This window comes from Oncorhynchus tshawytscha, linkage group LG09 (assembly GCF_018296145.1).
Source record: "Oncorhynchus tshawytscha isolate Ot180627B linkage group LG09, Otsh_v2.0, whole genome shotgun sequence".
Classification (NCBI taxonomy): domain Eukaryota; kingdom Metazoa; phylum Chordata; class Actinopteri; order Salmoniformes; family Salmonidae; genus Oncorhynchus; species Oncorhynchus tshawytscha.
Window position 1 is genome coordinate 75520590 of NC_056437.1, and position 27581 is coordinate 75548170.

General features: G+C 40.8%; 2 protein-coding genes and 1 long non-coding RNA gene across 7 annotated transcripts; 2 read left to right on the forward strand and 1 right to left on the reverse strand.

Annotated features, from left to right (window-relative positions):
* The first annotated feature begins 8620 nt into the window (after nt 1–8620).
* LOC121847220 lies at nt 8621–11336 on the forward strand. The gene is made up of 2 exons (XR_006084161.1): nt 8621–9528; nt 11106–11336. It is a non-coding gene; the product is annotated as an uncharacterized LOC121847220 (long non-coding RNA).
* A 1886-nt stretch (nt 11337–13222) lies between these two features.
* On the reverse strand, nt 13223–16439 carry LOC112246030 (phospholipase A2). Its single transcript, XM_024414291.2, has 4 exons — nt 16295–16439; nt 14757–14925; nt 13912–14018; nt 13223–13400 (listed from the first exon to the last, which is right to left on the reverse strand). The coding sequence occupies exons 1-4, from the start codon at nt 16329–16331 to the stop codon at nt 13252–13254; spliced, it is 462 nt and encodes a 153-aa protein (XP_024270059.2). The 5' UTR covers nt 16332–16439; the 3' UTR covers nt 13223–13251.
* Nucleotides 16440–16920: 481 nt separating this feature from the next.
* On the forward strand, nt 16921–27443 carry LOC112245981 (zinc finger CCCH domain-containing protein 7A-like). Of its 5 annotated transcripts, none has more exons than XM_042327441.1 (23): nt 16921–17072; nt 18039–18134; nt 18491–18530; nt 18635–18838; nt 18943–19101; nt 19212–19292; nt 19385–19438; nt 19556–19592; nt 21309–21679; nt 21846–22125; nt 22501–22526; nt 22610–22754; nt 23074–23232; nt 23368–23573; nt 24312–24412; nt 24794–24975; nt 25266–25339; nt 25456–25592; nt 25684–25789; nt 25941–26049; nt 26176–26309; nt 26410–26573; nt 26679–27443. In XM_042327441.1, exons 1-23 carry the CDS (start codon nt 17026–17028, stop codon nt 26866–26868), a joined length of 3102 nt encoding a protein of 1033 aa, XP_042183375.1. In that variant the 5' UTR covers nt 16921–17025; the 3' UTR covers nt 26869–27443. The 5 variants fall into 5 exon arrangements, with proteins under 5 accessions (XP_042183375.1, XP_042183376.1, XP_042183378.1 ...); XM_042327442.1 differs by having other exon boundaries at nt 21846–22092; XM_042327444.1 differs by having other exon boundaries at nt 16955–17114.
* Nucleotides 27444–27581: the final 138 nt, after the last annotated feature.

A 27581-nucleotide genomic window follows, 5' to 3' on the forward strand; every position in this document is an offset into this window, starting at 1 on the left:
CCCTGGAGGTGCTCAAACAAAAGAGAGCTCAATACATAAAGAGCGCTAGAGCGACATAGTAGGAGAGCGTAAACCAGCGAGATCTACAGCCATATGACATTTACAGAGAGATTGCGCTCTAGAGCAAACAACTGACAGGGTTTTTAAACCAAGGGAAAGGAACTGTGATTGGGTAGGAAACAGGAGGAGGTGTGTCTTCTGATTGATGATTGATTGGTGACTGATTGGAGAGTGATGATTTTCACCTGTGAGGGGAGAAGGAGAGAAAAGAACACAGGATACACACACACACACACACAGGATACCTAAGAATAACACACACAGGATACCTGTATCCGTAACACATTGCTCATCCTAATATTTATACATTTCTTAACTCCATTCTTTTAATTTAGATTTGTGTGTATTGTTGTGAATTGTTAGATATTACTGCACTGTTGGTTCTAGAAACACATTAATTTTATTACACCCGCAATAACATCTGCTAAATATGTGTATGTGACAAATACAATTTGATTTGATTTGAATTGATATCTGTGCCCAGTGGGACATTTCATGAACCATAGCCAAGTGTTTTTTTCTCTCGCTCCCTCTTTTTCTGCTATAGGATAATTGCGTGGCGACCTAGTCGTCTGCATTCTTTGTTTTAGTATTGCCTGACTGAGAGAAGATCACTGTTAGTCCACACAGAACCATGCTCCTAATTTTCATGAGTCATGGGGTCAAGGAAGAGGGATGGGGAGATAGGTCGGGCTGAGCTGAACCACGCCTCCTCTGCTGATTAATGCAGTGCAGCACAGCCTCTAACCAGAAGCACATGCAGGCCTTTTGCAGCCAAACCAAATGAATGAATGTCTATTATGAGACAAGTAGAGGACAGGGACAGAACAGATAAAATGTTTTTGACAAACAACTTTGTTGCATGGCCTCTCGTTTGGCAGAATCTGTTTGGGCCGTTTATGTTTGCGTCTATAGTGTCTCTAATAATTAAAAGTGCAATAAAATAGAGCCAAAATGCATTCTCATGGTGAACACATGATAAAAAAGGATGCTATATCCACTTAGAGGTGTCATGGCCATAGGTGCCACAAGGGGACCTCATATTTTTCCTGTTTTTGTTCAAATAATTACTAAACATTTTATTATTATGCGTGAATTATTTCTAAAAAGACCTGTCAGCGGTATTTTGCAGAGCGGGCACACTGATTGGACCAGGCAAAGAGTACTCCTACATCCTCCCAAGTAAGTGATTCCTTCCAAGGTGCATCATGAGCAAAGATATGCTAGGCAGGACGTTAGATACTCTAGTGCGTGCAGACAGTATTGCCAGTGAAGGAGGAGAGAGAGTGTTGATTGACACAGAGCATTTGATTTGATTTTAGCTGCTGGTGATGAGCAGAACTTGCAGGAGGTATGTTTGTAAATTAATTTGAACAAGCTTTGTAGCCTATTGATTCCTTCTTGATGAATACATAAGACAAAAATGTTTTGTTGTTTCTCTGTAATACTAAACTCAGCAAAAAAAGAAATGTCCTCTCACTGTCAACTGCATTTATTTACAGCAAACGTAACGTATGTAAATATTTCTATGAACATAAGATTCAACAACTGAGACATAAACTGAACAAGTTCCACAGACATGTGACTAACAGAAATGGAATATTGTGTCCCTGTCAAAATGAAAAGTAACAGTCAGCATCTGGTGTGGCCACCAGCTGCATTAAGTACTGCAGTGCATCTCCTCCTCATGGACTGCACCAGATTAGCCAGTTCTTGCTGTGAGGTGCTACCCCACTCTTCCACCAAGGCACCTGCAAGTTCCCGAACATTTCTGGGGGAATGGCCCTAGCCCTCACCTTCCGATCCAACAGGTCCAAGACGTGCTCAATGGGATTGAGATCTGGGCTGATAACAACAGGCCAAGTCCAATGATGCTGTGACACACCACCCCAGACCATGACGAACCCTCCACCTCCAAATTGATCCCGCTACAGAGTACAGGCCTCGGTGTAACGCTCATTCCTTCGACGATAAATGTGAATCTGACCATCACCCCTGGTGAGACGAAACCGCGACTCGTCAGTGAAGAGCACTTTTTGCCAGCCCTGTCTGGTCCGGCGACGGTGGGTTTGTGCCAATAGGCGACGTTGCTGCCGGTGATGTCTGGTGAGGACCTGCCTTACAACAGGCCTACAAGCCCTCAGTCCAGCCTCTCTCAGCCTATTGCGGACAGTCTGAGCACTGATGGAGTGATTGTGCATTCCTGGTGTAACTCGGGCAGTTGTTGTTGCTATCCTGTACCTGTCCCGCAGGTGTGATGTTCGGATGTACCGATCCTGTGCAGGTGTTGTTACGCGTGGTTTGCCACTGCGAGAATGATCAGCTGTCCGTCCTGTCTCCCTGTAGCGCTGTCTTAGGCGCCCTGGCCACTTCTGCAGTCCTCATGTCTCCTTGCAGAATGCCTAAGGCACGTTTACGCAGATGAACAGGGACCCTGGGCATCTTTCTTTTGGTGTTTTTCAGAGTCAGTAGAAAGGCCTCTTTAGTGTCCTAAGTTTTCATAACTGTGACCTTAATTGCCTACCGTCTGTAAGCTGTCTTAATGACAGTTCCACAGCTGCATGTTCATTAATTGTTTGTGGTTCATTGAACAAGCATGGGAAACAGTGTTTAAACCCTTTACAATGAAGATCTGTGAAGTTATTTGGATTTTTATGAATTATCTTTGAAAGACAGGGTTCTGAAAAAGCGATGTTTCTGTTTTTGCTGAGTTTAGCTATAGCTTTGCTTTAACTAGCCAACTAGATAGGGTCCCAATGCCCTCCCCCTCCATCATCACGTACTTTGTGAACCCTCTAAAATAATGGGTGCACGACGCCCCTGTATCCACATACAGGTTATACTGAGCTGAATTGCATGGCTCCATCCCTCTGTATTTTAACGAGAAATACTCTTCTAACCCAACCTCAATTAATCAAAAGAACTTACATTTCGCTCCTATTTAGCTAAAGTCATATCCTACAAGACAGGTTAATACATGTTTCACTGCACATAGCAAAACCCTCAGTTGCTGCAAAGTGTTTTCACCTTCTTCTGCTGCAAGTCAGGACATTTCCTTGTGAATCATCACACATTCCCCTTTGTCTTTTCTCAGAAAAGAAGTGAAGATAAAAGTCCTTCATATCCCTCATTCGGTTTGACCCCCTGGTGATTAGAAATACAGTTTACTGAATGATTTTCATAATCATTGTATAGGTATCTACAAGAGAGCTACTTCCTCTCCAAGTCATGACAGAGAGGAGACGGATCCCTTTAATTTCATTATCAGATTACACACACTCCAGTCATCGGTTGATTACAGGTGTAAGTTGCCATGTGACTGATGGTCAACATGGTGACTCAGCAGGCTGAGTGGACCTGAGTGGTAGGTTTGTTGGGTGATGGTAGCATTAATGATCACAGCTGCTCCTCATCATGTCTACATCAGTGGAGTCTCCTCAAAGGAGGAAGGGGAGGACCATCCTTAAAAATAAAAATAGTTGAACATTAAAAAAGTTTTAGTTTTTAGATAAACCTACACTAAATATATTCATGTCACCAAATAATTGGTTAAAACACACTGTTTTGCAATGAAGGTCTACAGTAGCCTCAACAACACTCTGTAGGGCAGCACCATGGTGTAGCCTGAGGATATCGAGTTTCCGTCTTCCTCTGGGTACATTGACAGAGAGGAATGCTATGTTAGCTAGCTGGCTATCCAACACTGGAACTCTTCCAAATCAAGGTAAGCGTTCATTTGAAAAAATGTCAGATGTAAACAGCTTTTCAAGACAGTGAAACATTGTTGTGTTCACTTTTATGAGAAACAGCAAAACAAACAGCTACAGTAATATTCAAAACATTGAAGCACATGAGAAATGTTTTCCAGTTCAGCCTGTCTTTGGTCATGTGACAATAGGTGTTGTGATGCAACACCACATTTCCCACAAAGGGCTGCTCCGCTCCAAGAAATGAACTCCTTGGCAGTCAGAGGCTCTTTTCTTGGCTTGGCCTGTGAGGTGGGAAATGGTAGAACAGGAGGCCCACAAGGCAGCAGCCGACTCTTAGAAAATCTAGTAGATTTTAACTACTGTGGTTCCTCATACTTGCTATTGTCTTGTTAAAATGTCTTACGAACCAGTGCCACCTTGAATTACAGGTAAGAGAGATTTTATAGCTAATAATGTTATTTGACATATTGTATGTAATTGTCACGCCCTGACCTTAGAGATCCTTTTTATGTCTCTATTTGGTTTGGTCAGGATGTGATTTGGTGTGGGTATTCTGTTCTATTATTTGTATTGCTATGTTTTGGCCGGGTAGGGTTCTCAATCAGGTACAACTGTCTATCGTTGTCTCTGATTGAGAACCATACTTAGGTAGCCCTTTTTCCCACCTGTCTTTGTGGGAAGGTGACTTTGTTTATGGCACAGCCTTTAGCTTCACGGTTTGTTTGGTAGTGTTTATTGTTTTGTCCTGTGTCTTTTTCCTAGTAAAAAGAATGTACACTAACCACGCTGCGCCTTGGTCCTCGTTCAACGGTCGTGACAGTAATATGAATATACATATTGTATAATGTAATGGAGAAATTGTAGCAGTAAACTCAACATTTGGGTTGCAAAGCAAAAGGATAGAGTTAAATGATGCACCAGATTATGTCCTCTTAGTCAAATTAAAGTGAGAAGTTAACAGGCCCCTGTACCTGGACTTTGAATTACTCCCCTCTGGGCACAGGTGTAGGGCACCCCTCAGCAGGAAAAACAGAACGAGACAATAATTTGTGCCAGGTGTGATATCCCTCCTAAATAGCTCGGGCGGCTGTTCCCATTGACTCCGTAAGGCCAGCAGGCTAGTCTCTTGTTTTTTATTTCATGTTTTATTTCTTGTTTCTTTACTATTATTATTTTTATTGGTGCGTAACTTATGAAAGTTGTATTGTCAATTTTGTTTTGTATTTAAATGGCACTTTAAATGTGTACATGACACTGCAACAAAATTTCCCCATGGGGACAATAAAGTCAGTAAGTAAGTAAGGCCAACATGAAAATGAGGAATTAAAAGCACCCTCTCTCCTCCTGCCTTGCCATGTGACGACCACAGCATATGACTTCCATAACTTCATCACTCATTACCCAGTAAAGGGCTGGACACAATTGAGTGAGTGTTGTTTGGGTCATGGCCTAGATACTTGTTTCTCCTAGTCCTCAGCTCTATCTGGTCACTGTGCAGAAGCATCCACTACCATTTCAGGCCAATTCGCCACTGGTCACACTGTCTGCAGGCTGCAAGGGGCTTTACATGATGACCCATACCCAGGAAACAAATACATTTTAATATATTTAATGTCATACAAAATGCACGTATTTTAAATGCATATAGATACATTTGCATCTTTGCTCAAATGCATGTAATGCCTGACAATATTCCAGAAATGCATGGCTATGACATCTAGTCTTAAGGATGGCCAAAGTGGTTCCTAATTTTTTGGGCCACCAAGCCAAAACTTTGGCAGTGATATTGTTTAAATAGTGATGGTGAGTAAAAAAATGTAGGATTTCACTGAATTAAAATTATTTAATACAAAGCACATGTTCAACTTCATAAAAAACATATTTTCCGATCTCTCCCCCAAAAATATATAGTAAGTTCCTCTCTTCAGCGTAATAAAAAAAAAAAAAAAATGGAGTTGTTTTAGTTAATGATTTAAACAAAACAAAAATACATTGTACAACACTCCACAATATGTCAAAATGTAGATCTATGTGTTGTGCTTCCAATGAGTTATATTATACAGCTCTACAGTGGATGGTTAGTGGTGTTTTGGTGCGTTCGTTGGGAAGTGGGAATTTACCACATCTGGGAAAAATCCAATTGAACAGCCCTTCAACTGGTAGTTACCAATGATGTACACAAACTCTGGATTGTTGATGCCATGTATTGGCCATTGGGAGGCTTTGAAGCCACCAGTCGTCCATATTGGCTCCGTCGGAGCACTCCTCCATATTAATTAATGTCATTCTACAGTATTTCGATTAAATGTTTTAAGGACAATAACATGTATTTTTGTTTTTGTCGTGGGGACAAGTAACATCTATAATTTATACTTAGGGAAAATGTTATGTATTTTTATGTTTAGCTCACATAGTACACTGTAAAACTATGCATCAAGTTGTCTATAATATAATACAGTCGGCAAACCCGAATGTAGACCTTAATAAATGCATTTCTATATTTTCTACAGTGGGGGAGTTGCAAGATTGAGACACAGTGGCTTCAACACAGCTCCCCCTATCAGTCACCTAGTGTATACAGTGCCTTCAGAAAGTATTCACACCCCTCGACTTTCTCCACATTTTGTTGTGCAACAAAGTGGGATAAATGTTTTTAATTGGCATTTTGTGTCACTGATCGACACAAAATACTCTAACATTACATTTTTTTTCATGAAAAATAAAATACTAATATCTTGATTAGAAAAATATTCAACCCCCTGAGTCAACACATGTTAGAATCACCTTTGGTAGTGAATACAGCTGTGAGTCTTTCTGGGTAAGTCTCTAAGAGCTTTCCACACCAGAATTGTGCAACATTTGCCTGTTATTGTTGTCAAAATACTGCAATCTGTCAAATTGGTTGTTGAGCATTGCTAAACAACCATTTGCAGGTCTTGCCATAGATTTTTAAGCAGATTTAAGTCAATCCTGTAACTCAGAACATTCACTGTCTTGGTAAGCAACTCCAGTGTATATTTGGCCTTGTGTTTTAGTTTATTGTCCTGCTGAAAGGTGAAGCAGGTTTTCCTCTAGGATTTAGTGCTTAGCTTCAGCTAATTTTTGTTATCCTGAAAAACTCCTCAGTCCTTAACAATTACAAGCACACCCATAACATGGGTATGGTCAGTCTACCTATGTGAGAGACACAGACTCGGTCTCAACCCATAACATGGAATGGTCTGCCTACCTATGTGAGAGACGCAGACTCTCTCTCGACCTTAAGTCTTTACTGAAGACTCATCTCTTCAGTGGGTCATATGATTGAGTGTAGTCTGGCCCAGGAGTGTGAAGTTGAACGGAAAGGCTCTGGAGCGACGAACCGCCCTTGCTGTCTCTGCCTGGCCGGTTCCCCTCTCTCCACTGGGATTCTCTGCCTCTGACCCTATTACAGTGGCTGAGTCATTGGCTTACTGGTGCTCTTCCATGCTGTCCCTAGGAGGGATGCGTCACTTGAGTGGGTTGAGTCACTGACGTGATCTTCCTGTCTGGGTTGGCGCCCCCCCCCCCCCAGAGATGCTCTTAATGGTCGGGCTATGAAAAGCCAACTGACATTTACTCCTGAGGTGCTGACTTGCTGCACCCTCGACAACTACTGTGACTATTATTATTTGACCATGGTGGTCATTTATGAACATTTGAACATCTTGGCCATGTTCTGTTATAATTTCCTCCCAGCACAGCCAGAAGAGGACTGGCCACCCAGTCACCGTGCTTCTACACCTGCATTGCTTGCTGTTTGGGGTTTTAGGCTGGGTTTCTGTACAGCACTTTGAGATATCAGCTGATGTAAGAAGGGCTATATAAATAAATTTGATTTGAACATGATGCAGTCACCACTATGCTTGAAAACATGGAGAGTGGTCCTCAGTAATGTGTTGTATTGGATTTGACCAAACCATAACACTATTTGGGACACAAAGTTAGTTTTGCAGTATTACTTTAGTGCCTTGTTGCAAACAGGATGCATGTTTTGGGGTATTTTTTGTTTGTTGTACAGGCTTCCTTCTTTTCACTCTATCAATTAGCTTAGTATTGTGGAGTAACTACAATGCTGTTGATCCATCCTCAGTTTTCTCCTATCACAGCCATTAAACTTTAACTCTTTTAAAGTCACCATTGGCCTCATGGTGAAATCCCTGAGTGGTTTAGTTAGGAAGGACGCCTGTACCTTTTGTATAGTGACGCCTGTACCTTTTTGTATAGTGACGCCTGTACCTTTTGTATAGTGACTGGGTGTACTGATACACCCACCAAAGTGTAATTAATAACTTCACCATGCTCAAAAGGGATAGTCAATGTATTTTAGTTTTTTGTACCCATCTACCAATAGGTGCCCTTTGCGAGGCATTTGAAAATGTCACTGGTCTTTGTGGTTGAATCTGTGCTGGAAATTCACTGCTCGACTGAGGGATCTTATATATTATTGTATGTGTGGGGTACAGGGATGAGGTAGTCATTAAAATTTCATATTAAAGACTCTTATTGTACACAGAATGAGTCCATGCAACTTAGTACATGACTTGTTGAGCACATTTTCACTCCTGAACTTATTTAGGCTTGCCATAACAAAGGCATTGAATAGACAGTTCTTTTCAGCTTTAATTAATTTGTAAACGTTTCGAAAAACATAGTACTCCATAATGTGGAATTATGTGTTGGCCAATGACAAAAAAAATCTACATTTAATTGATTTTAAATTCAGGCTGTAACACAACAAAATGTGGAAAAAGTAAAGGGGTGTGAATACTTTCTGAAGGCACTGAATATAAATGATTGGTAATTACTAGTTAAATCAGCCATGACAGGGGGAATGGAAGCTTGTTTTGTGCAACAGGGAGGGTCAATTGAATGCAAAAGCTACCCAGTACACATTAAGTTGGACGTTGGTTGCAATGCTCTCGTTAAGTTTTTGTCACACACTGTCACTACATGACCGATAATGTATCGTGTGTAGTCATTTATGTAGTAATTTAAATGCTTCTTAGTGCTTTTGGTATGTGTCAAGTAAAATAATTGGCGGCAGCCTATTAGAAGACTTGGAGGCGTGGCTTGTTGGGAGTGTAGTCTCCGATGAGACGGTTTGTCATGCCAGTTAATGTGTTGAATTGTGTTCTGTAAAGGTTAAACTGCTGGGAAGTCGCAAGATGAAGGGCTATACCTGAATGGTTGTCGGATTTGGGAACCCATTGCAGTGGGTAGGAAAAAAAGGAATAAAGTGGAACGTATTAAGAGTAAATAGAGTGCTGGACAATGAAATTGAACATGACGAAATTGAGGATTAATTGACTGCGTTGGCAGGTGTCGGGAAGACCGCCGAGTTTGAGCCTCGTCCGATGAGGATAATTTGGTTTTTTGCTAAGTATGAGAGTTGGAGAGAATGTGTCCTTGACTTCTGGCTGATCCACATATGGTTTCGGGTTGAGTGGAGAAGAGGTTGGAGAATGTTGGGTCGGTGAAAGTGACTCGAAGTGGAATCATGTGGATTTTTTTTTTGCGTTTCTGCCATCCAGAAGGACAAGAACTGAGACTTGCTTTCCTCTCCATTGCAGGGCGCCGTTGAAAGGAGTGATAACTGGAGTTGAAGATTCCTGGTGTCTGTGACACCTGCCGTTTGGTGCGATGCAGACCCGGTGGAGAGCGTGGTGAAACAGAGAAGACACTCTGTAATACTGAGTTTTGATGCAGAGTTTTTACCAGTTATGGTCATGTGGCAGATGTGAGTATGAGTGAGATTGCTAGACGTGAGAAGTGTGCAGGAGGAAGGCTTAGTGTCGTCGAGAAAAGTTGTGTGTGTAAACTGTAGGGGTACACATTGCTTTGTCTCAGATGTGTCAGGTGAGAGAAAGGCAGGTTTAGGTTGCCAGGATCAGAGTAGAGCAGAAGGTGTCAAATGCTGAAGCAGTGACGAGAGTAGTCGATGAAGATGGGTCCAGGGTGAGGGATCCTAAGAGGATCCCTGTGAATATGGCAGAGATCAATAACGAGTGATCGGAATAACATGCTTCAGTAAGGTTTTCTTGGCGTTCATGGCCAAGGTTGTCACCTGTACCTTAGGAATGAAACGGAAATCACAGAAGATAGATGTTGTGGTTGCAGCTGTAGAGAAATACTTGGGTGTACAAGATTTTACATCAGAAAGCTGAATGATGGTGTCATGTCCTTATAGGCTGTTGGCCTGGTGTAGGATCAGATGGGGCCAAAGTAGTGGAATATATACATACATTAATGGTTGTAGGGTTAGTTGGTCGGGCAATTTCTTCACCATGTGTAATGAATTTGTACTACAGAATATTAGGCTTATTTAGAGCCAATACAGTTGGTGGCGGCATGCACCTGGAACATTTGTATGCTGACCGCCATAATACCAAAGAAGAAGAATGGTTAAGCTTGTACAGTGCTAGTTCTACAGTCTTAATGACACTGACAAAAGTGCATGTGATACTAAAGAGCCTACTAAAGTTTAATTGTTAAGACACTCACCATTTCATTACTATATGATATGGCCATTTAAAAAAATAATATTTGCCATACATTTTAATTTAAGAATGTATACAAATACATATAAATACATGTTGGAATATATTTTACAAAAATTCCCCCCCCCCCCAAAAAATATATATTTACCAAGTACATCAATAAATACTCTTTAATGTGTTTCAGAATGTATTTTGAAATACATTAAACATTGATGCTAATGTTTACATACATTCCGTAATATATGTTGTAATGTATGTAAAAGTTATAAAATATTTGGGGGCCAATTTCAAATATTTCACGTATATACCCCAAAATGTAGCTAAAAAAAAAATATTTTAAATTTTCTTTTTTTTTCTCGTATGGGGAGTGTCTCGCGTGAGCTCGAAAATGGGACACAGGCTTAGCTACTTCACTGTGCTCTGTGAAAAGTGGATGCACTTACTGAAGTAATCAGATTGCACTAATATGGTTGTTTACATTAGTTCTCATGATGAAGACCGTTGTACTTCTGAGTTTACTGGTCAGTAGTGTAATACAGTATATAGCAACAGAGATCATCGGGTCATATAAGTGGGAATGAATTTATGTGCAATATAGTTGGGGTTCAAAATAGGATTCAGACATTATCTCTTGACCCTACTGCTCACACTTATTGGAAAACTATTTTAATTCATTTTGCGTCCTTGTGCATTACACGAGGTACAACAGTAGACACAATGTTCAGCCAAACTAAAGTACAACTATTTATTTCTTATCAATTGAAATATGATTCAGACACAATAAACATCTGTGTTGTCTTGTTCCTTCTCCCTTCAGGTCTAGTTAACTATGTGTATGACACCACCTACTGGTGCTGAGTACTTGCTGACACTACCTACAGCAGATTATGAAACAAGGAAACCATTCAGCTGGGGGAAGATCTTCCACCACCACACCACTAACACACAAACAGATTTACTTCCTAACCTTATGTCCTCAAACTCAGGTCTGGAAACTGAGGCCATCTCTGTAAGGAACTCACTGTTGGTCCATGTGAGAGTGAGGTGGGAAAAAGCATCATACCAATGACTGTATTGAAGGAGGAGGGCCTTCTTCTAGCAGCCTGTGTTTCCTGTGCCCATAGGGGGAGCCAGATTCCTTTCATGAGCATCTGTAGAGCTGCATCTGCACTGCTGAAGGAGAATGCCCAACATTCCCAAAATACGAACACGTACCGCTGTAGATCAGACAAAAGCAGGACTTCTATACAGACTACTTATAGTCACAGCATCTGTATGATATATCCAGCTTATTACAGGAGTTTGGGTTTCTAATGAAATGTCTCTCTTTAAGGCTATTGTTGTCATTAATCATTTCAAAGAGCCATGCCCAAAAAACAGAAATACCAAAACATTCTAAACAGCTTCATCTTTTGAAGTTAGGAATGCAATTTCGGATGCAGCGGTGCAGAACGAACATGCCCAAATAAAGTATAAGACAGACTTCAGTTGCCTCAAATTTGACCTTCCCTATGCTGGTCATATGTCACAAATGTAGACAAGAAATGTATCTACCTCAGAGCAGACCTGGGTTCAATACATGCATATCTGTGTATTTTCAAATGATCTCACCAAATCAACTCCTTTAATTTTAAGTATTCTTTAATAATTATATTAATAGCCATTCTCAGTTACTTCAAATACCCCTAGGACCAAATGGACAAATGCAAAGAGTATTTTAATATTTGTATTCGAAAGTACACTTAAATACACTTAGTACTTTTAAAGTGTATTTCCAAGTACATTGCAATATTCAACTACTTGTATTTTCAAATAAAAAATATCAAAATACTCCAAGTGTTTTTGTAAGTAATTGTGTCATAAGGAGACCAAGGCGCAGCGTGATACGAATACATACTCTTTAATTAAACGAAGAAACACTAAACAAACTTACAAAACGAACGTGACGCTATATAAACCGATTGCTGACACAGGCAACTACACATAGACAATAACCCAAGGAATATGGCTACCTAAATATGGTCCCCAATCAGAGACAACGATAAACATTGATTGAGAACCAATCTAGGCAACCATAGATATAAAAACACCTAGACTAGACACATCCCCATAAACATACAAAAACCCTAGACATGGCCAACACATATCACCCTCGTCACACCCTGACCTAACCAAAATAATAAAGAAAACAAAGAATACTAAGGTCAGGGCGTGACAAATTGAAATACCCTAAATAGTATTTGCACCCAGGTCTGCCTTAGAATTCATTAGGCTAGATGTAAGTATACAGTATGCTGCTAATAGTGTAAGAATGTGTTTGCATCTTTACTGTAACATGAACATGCATCTTAGCTTTGCAGTAAACATTCAACATTGCCATCTGTTGGTCACGTGCTGTCTATTATAATTTACGGCTACTGAGCTCCAGCAAAGTAAACATTAAGTTGAAAACGTAAATCCGGTGAAAACCTCAGGATGCTTTTAGAATCCTTTTTAAGAGGTGAAATATCATGCTGGGTTAGTTAGAGGATTAGAGCAGTGGACACGAGACCTCGGCAGAGCCTCAGGGAGTATAAGGCAAGGCACAACACACCCGGGTATAAGTACACTATTGTAAGTACTTAGGCTACCTGATCGCACCTTGGCTGCAACATTTCACCCCCTAAGAATAAACCCTGGGATGTTATGTAACCACTATTGAGCTCTCTCTGTTTTGTACACTAGTTTGTTACCTGTGCTTGTAATTTCTGGTCACTATGCTCAATTTGGAGAGCCTCATCACAGTGTGATAGTGTTTCTCCTTTTCATATAAATGGAAAAAAGGAGATATCCATACAAAATGCCCTGAAGTATTACTGCTGTTACATGTCATTATAATGTTGTGAAGGAGATACATATGATATTCTATTAACATAAATAGACACACAGCAAATGTAAAAATCAACAAGTGTACATTTATTGAATCAGTAGATATTACATGTTGGCAGTGTACACCCACAGAGAAAGTCTGGCCACATAGCATATTTCCGTATGAAAGGTGCCTTTCTCAAGCATTTGGCTGCCTCCCTGTCACATTTGCAGAGAATCTTCTCACATTTGTCCTTGAGATCATCTGGAATGAATAGAGGGTTAAGTGGGTGAGTAGTTTCCTTAAATGACAGCTGATGTGAAAGGAGTGGTCTGTGGAGGATGTGAAGGAAACGCTGAGGTTTAGAAATGTTAGAAAATGTCTGATGCTCAAATAAACACCGTAAACATCCTGAACTGTGTTGCTTGTCCTATGTGCTTTTGCGATTAGCAATTATGGTGAGAGCTTAAAATACCTGAAAATGTGGGTGAGAAATTATTCCTTTCGTGCCCATTCCCTCCTAGCCCTCCTGTCCCCTATAACTTCTGCAGTGTTTGTAAACTACTCAGATGTTTGTTGATGACACATCTTATTTTCCATGCACTGAAAAGACCCATTCATTTTCAACAGCAAAACTATACAAAAATGACCAAGTCATAGCATGTAGTATTTTCCTTCTCTAAACGACCACACCTCTGTAAAGGGAGGGATAGGCTTACTCAGCTTGATTTAATCATTATGTCTCATTCATGTGCATAAAACTGAGATGGCATACCACATTCTGCAGTTCTGTCTTCACATGTCCATTGATACTTTCTTGTCTTGGTTCGGCAACCAGCAATTTCTGCATCGCCGTAGCAGCAGTCATGTTTGTGACAGCACCTTAATGAAGGAAAAAATACACTACCGTAACACTTAAAACAGAGCATTATAAGAACTATTGGCTGTCTCAGTGATGCACTACATAAGTAATACAGTCCCTTTATCTAATTAAAAAAATACCCAATCAAAACTATTATTGTATAAATAATGTTTGAGAAACTATTAACTGAAAAGGCAGAGACTGGGCGTTTTTCCATATTATTGTAGCTTGGACCAACATCAGCTCTAGTTAACACAAAGGGAAATGAAAGAGGATGGGCTCAACTATTGTTAGTAGGCAGGCATATGAGAGATCTGGAGGCTGGAGGTTCTGTAGTTTAACGGTGTTGTGGGCATTCATGTCTGTGATTAGTGGACAGAAGGACGTTATGGTTAGGATTTTGAGTGTGGGAGTGCTGGTTGTGCATGTCTATTTCCAAATATCCAATTGACAAGAGGGCAAAACCTCAAAAGAAAACCCAAAATGATACACTTTGCAGTTTGAACTGCATCGCATAATGCAGGTTGTTATTGTGGCCTACCAGACTGAACAGTTGATTGAGGGGTTTTTCATTCAGTGGTACTCTAAATGATCTGAGTTTGTTATGACATGGCACTCCCCCTCCAAAAATATATATGTTTATAACATGTTTATAACACATCAACTATATTGCTCAGTAATACATCATCAGCTTCACAGAACATGCCAGACTTTTACATGCTAGAACATCTCATTGCGCCTCTGTCCTACTGCCTCACCAGTCTGCTTTATCCCTGGGCCAGCCCTGACCCCCCAGTCCACAGTAGCAGCCATACATCATATAAGCCAGGGCTGATCTGCCTGTGCTGCACTTGATGACTCCTGCCAGCTCCAGTAGCCCTCTCTTAGTTCGTGGAGGCCTCTGCAGTGCCATAGAGGCTATTACCACTGCAACAACAACAACAACAGAAGAAGAAGAACATGAATCTCAGCGCAACACAGATACACCAATCACGTGTGCACACATCTTGTTCAAAATGTGCACTTACATATACTTGTCTGTATGTAGCAGCCCCTTGCTTAGTATGTGCCATTTGCTTCATACTATCTCTTTAGTCATATGTCCTGTCATCAAGTGAATATTGAGAAGTGTAGCTCTGTGATTAGTCTCTCATATGAAAATTATTCTGAATGTCTAAGTGTTCAAAGTGTATGGATGGACATGCTGTATTATTACAAGTCTATTTATGAAGTGACAACCTAATAATGCAATTGTAAGTCCCTCACATTTTCCAAGAAAGATGCTCTTTGTAATGGGGGAATATTTAAGACGAATGCAGTTCATATTCAGTTAAGAGTAATTAACACAATGCTGAGCAAATGTTTATGTTTTCCCTTTCTGTCAGACACATGATTTCTAGTGTTCTATTTGTGACACTCATTTGTGTACGGGTTGATGGTCACTAGACTTGTCACTGAATGTTATGGATTGTTCTCATATCGTTTGATAGTGATTGACGCCAGAGCTACTGAAGGTACAAGGACTGAGGTCACAATGACATTTGGAGCACCGTGATTCTGTAGCTGCTGGCAAAGTCACTGTCTTTTGTTTTGACTTCGTACAAGCCTTTCCGGCTGATGTTTAGAGAACATTTGATACTGTCTGATTAATATATAAGTATCTTCGCAGAGAAGGCCCGTTCAAAGTTTTCTATGCTTCTATGCTGGGGTGTCTCCTTTTTGCAACTTGTATTAAACCAAATATGTGTATGATTGACTATAATTTCTCTGACACTGATATTTTTAGACAACCATAGCTTATGAAATTAATACAATACAAAACAACTTCACACGTTTTATGGCACTGCTCTCCTTTTTGTTCAGCTGGAAATTCCCTTTACACTCTTATACTCTGGTCTAGTTCTTTAACATCTTTTCCCAGATCAGATTAACAGTAATTTGTAACGTGCATATTGGTTGTCAACATACAAGACATGGCAATTGACATTGGTAGTGATTTGTTAAATCATTAAACATGTATTAAAGTACAAATTTAACCATAAAATGTGCTCTATATAAAGATCACAAGATTATTGAAATAAAAGATTAAACCCTTTCAAGATAATACAGTTGTATTGTTGTGTGAAATTAAGGAGTTGAATCATCAGACTATAACAGATCTAAGTTCCTTTCATGTTAGATCTCTGAAGGCACTCAACTCATTGTCCTTTAACATGACTTCACTCCCTCTCAATCCCTCTTAATCATTCCCTGCAAAATGTGTTAAAAAGGTAAAGAAATTCAAGCAGCAATTTACCAGAGAACAGTAGAAGTATCCGATAAAGCGCAGGCATGGTGTGCAAGAGGGAGTCTGCATGCACTGTTGCTTATTTACACTGGTGGACATAGGCTTTCAGTGCAGTGGAGAGTTTTTTTAAGAGTCTGGTTTGAATAATCTCCTGAGCATCATTCCCTCCTCCTCTCGGAATAATCTGCTGTAAACTAATCCTTGAACACTTATCTGAACGTGGTTAGAGTTCCCTCTCTGTTAGAATCACCCCAGAGTCCATAATTTAGTATTACTTAAAGCCAATTGCTAAATGACTTTTGTTCAGATTCTGGAAGACCAAGGACTTCAGTTCAGGACTAATGCCATGTAGAATACTAAAAGTAGGTCTAATTGATCAATAAATGAATGTCTGTGGTCATTGTTTTATGTCAACAGCCTTATTGCATGCAATTCCTCACAGAAAACATGATCATAAAGACCCAGCAAGTCAACTGTGTCAAAATGTTGTATATAATGCTATATTTCCGTTAATAATGAATATGAATTATATTTATTTGTTGACATTTCAAGATCTCATCATGTACATAGATAGCACTGTAATGTCATAGTTTACTAAAGTAAAAAGTCAGAACACAGTTTGTGGTCAACAGGGGGCCCTGTTTCCTCGAATAAGTATGGAATCTAGCAAACATGAAAAACGCCATGCCAGAGACCAGGCCACATCATGATTCGTGTCCCCAACACTCAAGAAATCACTGATGCTGGCCAGGGAACAAGTCATACATCTTAAGCTGTACTCATTTAGGTGTGGACTTTTTAATTTTTTACATATACACATTTCTTAAGGGTGAGCATATTTTAAATGTCATTTATTTGTAAGATGGCTAACTAGCTAGTTTGCTATCTAGCTGCTAGCTACACCGCTAACAGTCGTGAACTGTAGCTAGCTCTCTTGCATCTCCCGCCCGACATATTGATAACTAGCTTGCTAGGAAGCTAGCTAAAGTTAATGTAGAAAAATGTACAGGTACTCTACTAGTGAACGTTATCTTTGACAAGCATGTAACTGTAAACTGTATAGCCATGGCTATCTAGCAATCACATTGCATACTGTTTGTGTTTAGAATGTCAATATCTTTCTCGTGCCAGATCGGTTAGTCTAATTTAGTTAAGCTAGCCTACCTAGGTTGAGGTATTTGTTCGACCTAGACGCTAACTAGCTAGCTACATATGTCAGTGGGTATCGAACATTTCCTCTGACGTTATGGGGCTAACTTGTGATAATGTACACTTTATAACGTTCGTCCAGGATCAACTCTCCCAACTACTGTACTGTAGATTTGTATAGCCAGACTCGTTGTCAGTCGTAAGCAGACTCACTTTAGCTAGTTAGATTTTTATCTTCTCGAAATATTGACCGATTACTTTGAACTAACTAGCTCGTGAAGACGACATACAGGAAGTTCAAGGCATGACGAATTTTAAAGCCATGGGGCTTTCGCATGCTTTGTTGAGTCAGGAGCACATGAAGCCTGAAAAGTACTTTTCACCTGTTTAACGTTATACAAATTCACGATGTGAATTGTCTCGTCTTTATTTGAGTAGTTAATGAGTGAGTAACTTAATGAACATGTATGTTAGGACGTATTCTTACTGTATGCAAGGCCTACGACAAAAAACGGTTTTGACAATGATACAATTATACCCCGAAAAGGCCTAAACATGTTAAGTAGCAAGCTAACTAACTTTTAAAATGACATTGTGTTGACAGAGACCAGGACCTAAAGAAACAGGTGAACATGTCAACCCTGTGTCAGGACCGAAGCAGTCGCTGGCAGGATATTGAGAATGGGCTGCAGTTCATCCAGTGAGTATGATCAGGACTCCCCAGTCCAAGTTAGTGTACCTAGGGAATGTTGATTGGTTGAGCGCATAGGGAAATCAGGCTACAGAGCTGTTGTCAGCCACCAAGGGCTGGTCTTAGGGGAAGAGAATAACAATTAATTTTTGCAGGAGACAGCCTAAGTGTTTGCATAGTGGTAACTGCCTGGAACTGTACAACAAGTCAGATGTTGTTGAGCTATTTCTGGATCTTGTGCCTCAATGTGAGTAATAATGAAATTGTATTATTTTGGAATTCTATGATGTCCTTGAATGGTGTAACACTTGAATGTTTTCAGTGTCAACGGAAGGAGCTCTAAGTTTGAACTTGTTTGTTTCTAGGTCAACTCTGCCCTATCCTGGAACTCAGGAACGATATGAGGTGATTATGCAATCAACCCAAATGGCAGCACCTACATTAATGACATATGAAGCTCAGAATGCACCTCTTATTTGGGTATTTAGAAGTTGAATTTGTTTTTTCAGGTGTTCATTCAGGACCTTGTGAGGAATCTGTTTGGTGAAGGAAATGACGTGTTCAATGAAGGGGAATGGATGCGGTCTATAGAAATGTACACTGAGGCCTTGAGCATAGCAGAATATGCAGATTCGGAAGACATCAGTGTACCTACTGGAACGTTGGAAAAGCTGTATGCCAATCGAGCTGCTGCTTACTTAAACATAGTACCGGTAAGTCAGGGTTAAGAAAGTGGTGTGTTTTGTCTTACATTTATGAATGAAGTATTATTTATTCTCTGTTCAAAAAGTGGTATAATTTGGGAATTTTATTTCAGGGTCTGCATGATGAAGCATTAGTAGACTGTGAGAAAGCTCTTCAATTGAATGAGGGAAACCATAGAGCTCTTTATAGGAAAGCCAGAGCCTTGAAAGAGATGGGCAGGCATAAAGAGGCCTATGAGGCTGTAGCGAAGTGCTCCCTTGCAGTGCCTCAGGTGAGACCGCAGAGAAAATACTCCACGTACATTTTTGTTGTTGTAGATTGTTCCCTTTTATTGTCCTAAGTTCATAATCCTTATTGTCAATATGTGATTGTTTTTTTCAGGATCCCAATGTCATACGATTGACTCAGGACCTGGCCAAAATGTTGGGATTGAAAATCCGTAAAGCCTATGTCAGGAGTAAGGTGAGGGTGTACTGTGTGGAGTATGAATTATGGCACATGGGCTACTTCAGTATGTGGCTTAGTATCTAACCTTGAGACATTTATTTCAACAGCCTGCCTTAAATGTTTTACCTGGATCAAGCTATTCAGGTGCATCCAATGACAAGGTAAAGGGAGTTCCATGTCTTTGTGGGAATTCCCACACAAGACAGATTACTTGCACCAAGTGAACGTGGTGTATCAGCAAGTAAAGGTGTTAAGATAATTCTTTTGATTTGTTTCAGTCTCATGGATCTACATCTGTGGAAGATATAGAAATTGGTAAGACATTCTGTGATTTAGTTTGAGTAATTTACTTGTGTTTTGTATACACTGAGTGGAATGGTAGAAACCATGTTTGATATGTGTTTGATCCCATTCCATTAGCGCCTTTCCAGCCGTTATGTGCCGTCCTCCCCTCAGCAGCCGCCACTGTTTTTAAGCCTTGAGATGATTGCGACATGGATTGTGAATGTGTGCATTCAGAGGGTGAATGGAAAAGACCAAATATTTAAGTCCCTTTGAACAGGGTGTGGTAGTAGGTCCAAGGCTCACCGGTTTGTGTGAAGAACTGCAGCGCTGCTGGATCTTTCACGCTCAATAGTTTCCCGTGTGTATCAAGAATGGTCCACCACCCAAAGGACATTCTGCCAACTTGACACAACTGTGGGACGCCTTGGAGTCAACATGGGCCAGCATCCCTGTGGAATGCTTTCGACACCTTTTAGAGTCTGACGATTTGAGGCTGTTCTAAAGACAAAAGGGGAGGTGCGCAACTCCATATTAGGAAGGTTTTCCAAATGTTTGGTTTACTCGGTGTATATTTCTACCATGAGGTTGGAATAATACTGTAAAATGATTTGTGAAAATTATAATGCCCTTTTAGTGTAAGAGCTGCCTGAAATTTCAGGCTGTTTTGGTGGGATGGAATTTTGGACTGCCTTGCAAAATTAGTTAATAGACCAATAGATTGGTTGGCTGACATCACGTAAATGATGCACGTGCATTGACATGGCTGGAAGGGGTGCGTTGTTATGATTCTGAACGGTCTGATGGCAAGTAACAATGACAAGAAGCTGCCATGTGTGGAATTGTGGTAAGCTCGCTTCAACTCACTGTCTATTGTTATTGATACCATGTCTTGTTTTGACTGTCATGTCTATGCTGATATGGCACAAATTTCCTAGCTAGCTAACCAACAACTGTAACAATGTATACTGAACAAAAATATAAACGCATCGTACAACAATTTCAAAGATTTTACCGAGTTACAGTTCATATAAAGGAAATCAATCAATTGAAATAAATAAATTGGGCCCTAATCTATGGATTTCACATGACTGGCCAGGGGTGCGGCCATGGGTGGGTCTGGGAGGGCATATGCCCACTAGGCCCACCCACTGGGGAGCCAGACCCAGCCAATGAGTGAATCTTTTACCTACAAAAGGACTTTATCACAGACAGAAATAATACTCAGCCCCCTTTTGTGCATATGGAACATTTCTGGGATTTTTTTAGTTCAGCTCATGAACATGGGACCAACACTTTACATGTTGCATTTTATATATTTGGTCAGTGTATTTGAGACAATTGCTCCTTGTGCAAATGGATTTGTTTTCAATTAACATTTTGTGTCAAAATAAGCCAACCCTGTCTGTTTTGCCCCATAGTTGCACACGCATCAGTTTTGTTGATTAACAACCAACCCATCCATAAGAGAGATTTCCAAACCTCTGCCAATAACAGCTTTTTTTTCTTTCACATTTCCACTCCCCACTCAGACCACTCCCAGACATTCCTAGCTAAATTCTTAGTTGAGTAATTGCTGTTTGCGAAGAAGTTATTTTAATTGAAAACAATCACAGTAAGTTACTTAGTTGTTACCCAGAAATGATTTGATGAGAGAAAAACGGCTGCATTGGACCTTTTTAAAGGGGGAAGGTCTTGTTGCAAAAAAATAATATGTTTGCACTTTCCAAATTCCCATCTGTGTTGTAGAAGTGAATCAGCCCCCTCAGGAAACTGATGGTCCAGACCCAGCCCCCCCGAACCTAGACCCATTGGCCGCCATGAAGGTGCACCCCCCTCGGAATGAGAGAATAGAAGCTGAGTCCCCCCCTGTCAGCATCATCCCTTCGGTCTCGCCTGTTGAGGTTCACACCCCAGAGCCCATTCATGTTCTGGTGCCCCTGCCTTTGCCCATTTCCATGCCTATGCCTACGTTGGTCAATGGTGCCAGAGCCAGCCCTACCCAGTCTTACCATTTGCCAATGCAAAAGTCCCGCCCGGACATCGATGCGGAAATTATTGGAGATGACCTGGATGATCTGCTGGACCAAGCTGGCCCCGGGCCCACAGAATCTCCCTTGGTAGGTTCATGGGAGATTGCTGCTAATGTAGGAAAAATGTTTATTTTTTTTATTTTTTTTGCACATTCAATTATAGTTCTTTATCTGTTTTTGTTTTAAATGTGACCTTTTCACTATCATGTTAAAGCATTATCTAATGTAGAGTGTATTGTTCTCTCTCTTCTAGATCATCCCCACCATGAAGGGCCCTATCCCTTTTCCAACCAGTGCCCCTTCAAATTCCATGTCTAGTCCTTTCCTTATGCCATCTCACATGAACCCCTTTATGCATGTGGCATCACAGTGCACAGTGACTCTGCCTCCTCCCTACCACAAGCCACAAGCCAGCGGGTACTCTTTAGGTCTGGACACCTTCGGGGTCTCCTCTCCATTGGATTCACTGGATAGTCTCTCCATGTCAGAACCTCAGACAGGTATGCAAGGAGTTGCATACAGCCAGTTTAACGGTAATACCTCTCGAATGTGTTGAACATTTGTTACTATCCTTATATCTTATATTTGGGACGGCACGTAGCCTAGCTCTTGAGAGCCAGTAACCAGTAAGCTGGTTCGAATCCCGAGATGACTAGGTGAAAAATCTGTCCATATGCCCTTGAGCAAGGCACTTAACCATAATTGCCCCTGTAAGTCGCTCTGGATAAGAGTGTGCTAAAAGACTAAAATGTAAATAACTTCTTATTGGATAGTGGAATCTCAATGGCTAACAAATTTGGATTTTGACAAACCAATCAACTGAAATGTGAATTTTTTTGTTATTTACTTTTCATAAACTTTTTGTCTGTTGTCTCTGATTTGTATTTTTCTCCCCCCCCGAAATCTAGGATATAGTCAGCATCCATTCATGCAGGTGAGTCTAGTCTTCATGTCCCACTGATATTTTCATAACAGTACCTTGCCGTTTGTTGATATTGACATTTGTTTCCCCTCCAGTTGACTGACCATGATAAGCCAATGGGAATGGCCCTGGGGATGCCAGATGTAACCCCCCTCCCTGCAATTGTGGATCTGGCCAAAAATCCCCTGGCTGATACTCATGAATTCAAACAGGCATGCTCAAACTGCTATGTCAAAACTGGTAAGAACATGCTTTATGTAATATAAACGTAACATGCAACAATTTCAAAGATTTACAGTTCATTCAAGGAAATCAGTCAATGGAAATAAATGATTTAGGCCCTAATCTATGGATTTCACATGACTGGGCAGGGGTTTATTTCAGCTCATGAAACATGGGACCAACACTTTACATGTTGCGTTTTATATTTTTGTTCACTGTATATGAATACATCTATTTAGCTTATTGTGCGACATCATCTAAGAGTATGAAACTGGGTTGATGTATGGGACATGATAATTATTGTATGTGAAAGCTCATGTTGATATCCTATCACTAGGACTTGGAGTGTTGGATTTCACACTCTATACCGAAGAGCACAAATGCAAGAAGGACATATTACTTGGAAGGGTAAAAAATCAACAAGACAAGTCATGGAAGCTGATCAGACCCAGACCGACAAAATCCCAGTATGTTGGACCATACTACATCTGCAAAGGTAAGCCTTGAAAATACTATTACTATAATAATACTACTACTACTCCAATACTACTACTCCAATGTGCTTCACGGTCCGTCTGTGCCAGTGTTCAGCTGCCTATGGGGATTATTAACTAAAACGATGACCTTGTAGATGTTGCCATTGGAGAGGGGTGCAGGTACCCTGGTCACTGCACATTTGCCTACTGCCAAGAGGAGATTGACGTTTGGTCCCTGGAGCGCAAAGGCTTCATCTGCAGAGACTTTCTCTTTGATCCATTTGGGCCCACCAGTAAGATCAATCTGACTGTCCCGAAGATCCTACAGGAGCATCACGGGATATTCATGTTCCTCTGCGGGGTAAGTTGGGCTTTTTAATGGGAGGGGGGTGATATGTTCCTTCTGTAATGGGGTGTCTTCATTGATACGTCTGTCTTATTGCATTGCCATTGTTGTGCTAGAGCAGCAAGGGTGCACAACTCTGGTTCTTGAGTGCTGCAGTGGATGCTTGGTTTTGCCTTTTAATCAGCCCAGAATAATAGTGTGTGGACTCTAGACAATCAATTATATTAAGTGTCAGGGAGAAATTAAAACCAGCAGGACTGAGGACATCTGAGTGGAGCACCACTGTGTTATAGAGAGAATGCTTGACTTGAAGTTCCGCTGATATAACCTGACTTTAACCACATCTTGTATCCTCATTCTTCTCACGAGCAATAGAATTCCACGGTAACAATGATGCTGAGACTACGATTTTTTTTCTGTTTTAAAAGTATGCCAAACAAAAAAACAATTATTGCCAAGTTAAACCATACAAATCTATGCACCTGAACAACTTGTAACAATTTCCACTTACTTGAAGAGCAGTGCAGATACAAAGTTTGGTAACAGAATTCCGATTAGTTGTTTTTGCGGTCATTCTGTTACCGTGGAATAACCCTAATACAACACTAACGTTGACTGTCACATTACTGCCTCTGGTGTAACCTTCAGCGTCAGTTTTATGAGTGGGAGCTGTGCCCTTTATTAAAACCTGTACTGTGTGTAGTGTCCTGTAAGAGTTGTTCATCCCTCTAATGTATCTGGTCTGATCTCCAGGTGTGTTTTGATCACAAACCCAGAATAATCAGCAAAACCAATAAGGACAACCCATCTCTTTGCTCTCACCCTGTAACAAAACATGCCTTTGAAGATCAGAAGTAAGCCATTTCACTTGTTTACACATGCTGAGAGATGCAGAGGTTAAGTGAATTAAGCAGCGGTCTACCTTGTAACTGATGGTTTGTGGCTGACCGCTCTGGTTCCTTTAGTAATTAAAAACTTTCTTATACTGTAAGAAAGTTCATTTTAGAAACACACATTCGACTAAACATTGTGTATAGTTTTGTGGCATAACTGCATGTGAATTCAAACAGACTTTTTCTCTGAATCTTAATTTTGTGAAGAATGTAGGTGTGTTTTTTGAGTTTTGGCAACTACAGTTTTTTTGTTGCGTTAAGCCCACTAGTGTATATTGTAACATGATTCTATGCTCTGCACAGTGGGGTTGTGAACTTGATATGAGTTGTTGTGCTTTTCAGATGCCTGGTCCACATTCTGAGGGAGAACACTGTGCGCTACTCCAAAATCCGTCCGTACAGTCCGCAGAACCAGATGGACATCTGTCGGCATGAGGTGCGCTACGGCTGCGTGCGGGAAGACGAGTGCTTCTATGCCCACAGCCTGATCGAGCTGAAGGTGTGGATGATGCAGCACCAGCTAGGTAAGATGACTTTTCCCAGTTGTAAGATGGTGCCGTAGCTCACAGCCATAGCTCACAGCCATAGCTCATGGACATGGCAGCTCTGCTTCTAGCTCCGAAGCAACTTTTCAGTATTTTGTTTTTTGTGTGTGTTATTTCTTACATTATTAGCCCAGAACATTTTTTTTGCGTTATTACAAACAGCCGGAAAGAGTTTCTTCTTTTTTTTAAGGACCTTCTTGTAACTTTTGTGGGTTTTCTAAGTGAACATCCCTCTTAAAACTCTTTGCAATCTGTTCATGATCATATAGGCATCACTCCTGAAAATATAGTCCATGAGGCCAATAGGTTTTGGAACATGGAGGCAGGCTCCCAAGGATCCCTGGTAAACAGTCATTGTACACAACACTATATTCAGAACATGCTTTATTTCCTAAGGTTCATTTGACTGCAGATTTTCCACATGACCTGACACAAACCATTTATTTTGTGTCATTCCAGCAATTCACCACACCACTGAAGAGGTTTGGACCCCCAAATCTGAAGATGCAGTTTGTGTGTGGGCAGTGTTGGCGAAATGGCCAAGTTAGTGAGGCAGACAAGAACAAGAAGTACTGTGCTGCCAAAGCCAGGCATTCGTGAGTAGTTCTCTCCCCTGAAACCATTTCAGGACAATTTGAATAATGAAGCCTGGTCAGCATAGTGAATTTCATCTGACCTGTGTTGCAGGTGGTCAAAAGACAAACGAGTGGTGCTGGTGAGTTCCATCGAACGCAAGAAGTGGACAACGATCCGCCCTCTCCCAACAAAGAAGCCCATCCCGTCTCAGTTTGAGGTAGGACTAGGAGGGTTGCTAATGCTCCCAGAGCAACTGGTCTGACCACATACTCAGCTGACTCGTATGGGAGTCTCCCAGAGAGGATCATGTTTTGTCCTCGTGTAAAGTGCTTATGTTTTGTGTGTGTGTGTGTGTGTTTTACTTACAGATTTGTATGCACGTGTCTACTGGCAAAAAGTGCCAGTACATCGGAAACTGCACATTTGCACACAGCACAGAGGAAAGGGACCTGTGGACATACATGAAAGAGAACAACAGTGAGTTCATGTTACAGATGGACTGTAGCATTTGTACAGCAGTTCATGCCTGTGTGATGTACAATAAATGTATTATGATGAGTAATACAAACTTAATCAGATACTAAACTGTGTGTGTCCATTTAGTTCCTGACATGGAGCAGCTGTATGAGCACTGGCTGCAGTCTCAGAAGCCTGGCTGGAGCGAGGAGGCCTCCAACAGCGCCATCAAGGAGAACGGGAAGCAGATCCACATGCCCACAGACTATGCTGAGGAGGTGGTAAGCAATCTCTGTTTTAACCACGCCCAGGTGGTTATATGACTGTCAACATGCTGTAAGTGTCATGCTAATATCATCTTGATGATATCTGTTATGCTAGGCTGGCAACCACTGTTGGCTTTGTGGTAAGAACTGCAACAGTGACCGGCAGTGGCAGCAGCACATCACCTCAGAAAAACACAGAGAGAAAGTGTTTAACTCTGAAGACGATCAGAACTGCTGGCAGTATCGCTTCCCCACTGGCACCTTTAGAGTTTGCGAGAGGTAAGGTTTCTATGCTTATTCAACGAGGTCACTGGTGCCTAATTTGGTTACTGGAAATGGTGTTATTGGTGACTGACATTTCTGATACTGCATCCATTTCCACAGATACCTTAAAGGCACTTGCACAGAGGAGGAGTTGTGTAAACTGGCTCATGGAAACGAGGAACTAAAGGAATGGACGGAGCGCAGGGAGTTCCTTTTGATGAAACTGGCCAAAGCAAGAAAAGACCATCTTATAGCCCCAAATGACAATGACTTTGGCAAATATAGTTTTCTGCTTAAAGACATAAAGTAATGATTTGATGACCATGACTATGTTGGGATGCAATATATTTTGCAGTGTTAAGTAAGAGGTTCAGGTAAGCCTTTGGGAGGCTCTAGTCTACCATTAAGAGGAGAGATGCAGATCACAGCTTGATTTTAATGGAAAGTACAAAGTTGGCCATGTGTTCCAAATGATCAGAGCTGTGTTCCTTTTATCACAGATAAAGAGATGCACCATTGCCTTTTACGTAAACGTAGCAATCATTGACGCGTCACAAAGATTGCTTGTCATGAAATGGATTGATGACCTGTTCAGAGAAGCCAAAGCATGGGTAGACACTATCAGACTAGCTCTTATGTCAAAAGGTGACTTAAAAGGCTTGTTTTGTAGGAGTTTTTAAGAAAGGTTCTTATGACGTCTCCTTTTTGTTTTCTACGATTCATACGTCTGAAAATTGGAATGTTTGAAATGGAATTCTGCGTCCATTCACAAATTATGTTCATGTAGGTCTTTTTCATTATTTCCATAATTTGTTGCATTTATGCCTGTTGGTTTTGGAAGATGCTGACCAACCAAAATAAAATCTTGATTTCTTGTTGCAAGAATTGATTTTGTACATGTTCATTAATGTAGCCGCCTAAAAAATGTAGGTTGACATTCTATGCCATGTGCTTAGTTGTCATGAAGTCTAAAATGGAAGAACTTTCACAAAGTTTCATCAGTGGTTGCATGTGGTATGAAGA

What these genes read in the sequence shown, in the direction of transcription:
- LOC112245981 (XM_042327441.1), top strand. Translation starts at nt 17,026, where the DNA reads ATGCTGGCCAGGGAACAAGTCATACATCTTAAGCTGTACTCATTTAG. An exon ending in GCTCCCTTGCAGTGCCTCAG is followed by an intron (nt 19,102 to 19,211) that starts GTGAGACCGCAG and finishes TGTTTTTTTCAG; the next exon opens with GATCCCAATGTCATACGATT. An exon ending in TGTGGAAGATATAGAAATTG is followed by an intron (nt 19,593 to 21,308) that starts GTAAGACATTCT and finishes TCTGTGTTGTAG; the next exon opens with AAGTGAATCAGCCCCCTCAG.
- LOC112246030 (XM_024414291.2), bottom strand. Translation starts at nt 16,331, where the DNA reads ATGCCTGCGCTTTATCGGATACTTCTACTGTTCTCTG. An exon ending in CCCAGGGATAAAGCAGACTG is followed by an intron (nt 14,019 to 14,756) that starts GTGAGGCAGTAG and finishes TCCTTCATTAAG; the next exon opens with GTGCTGTCACAAACATGACT. An exon ending in AGACAGAACTGCAGAATGTG is followed by an intron (nt 13,401 to 13,911) that starts GTATGCCATCTC and finishes TATTCATTCCAG; the next exon opens with ATGATCTCAAGGACAAATGT.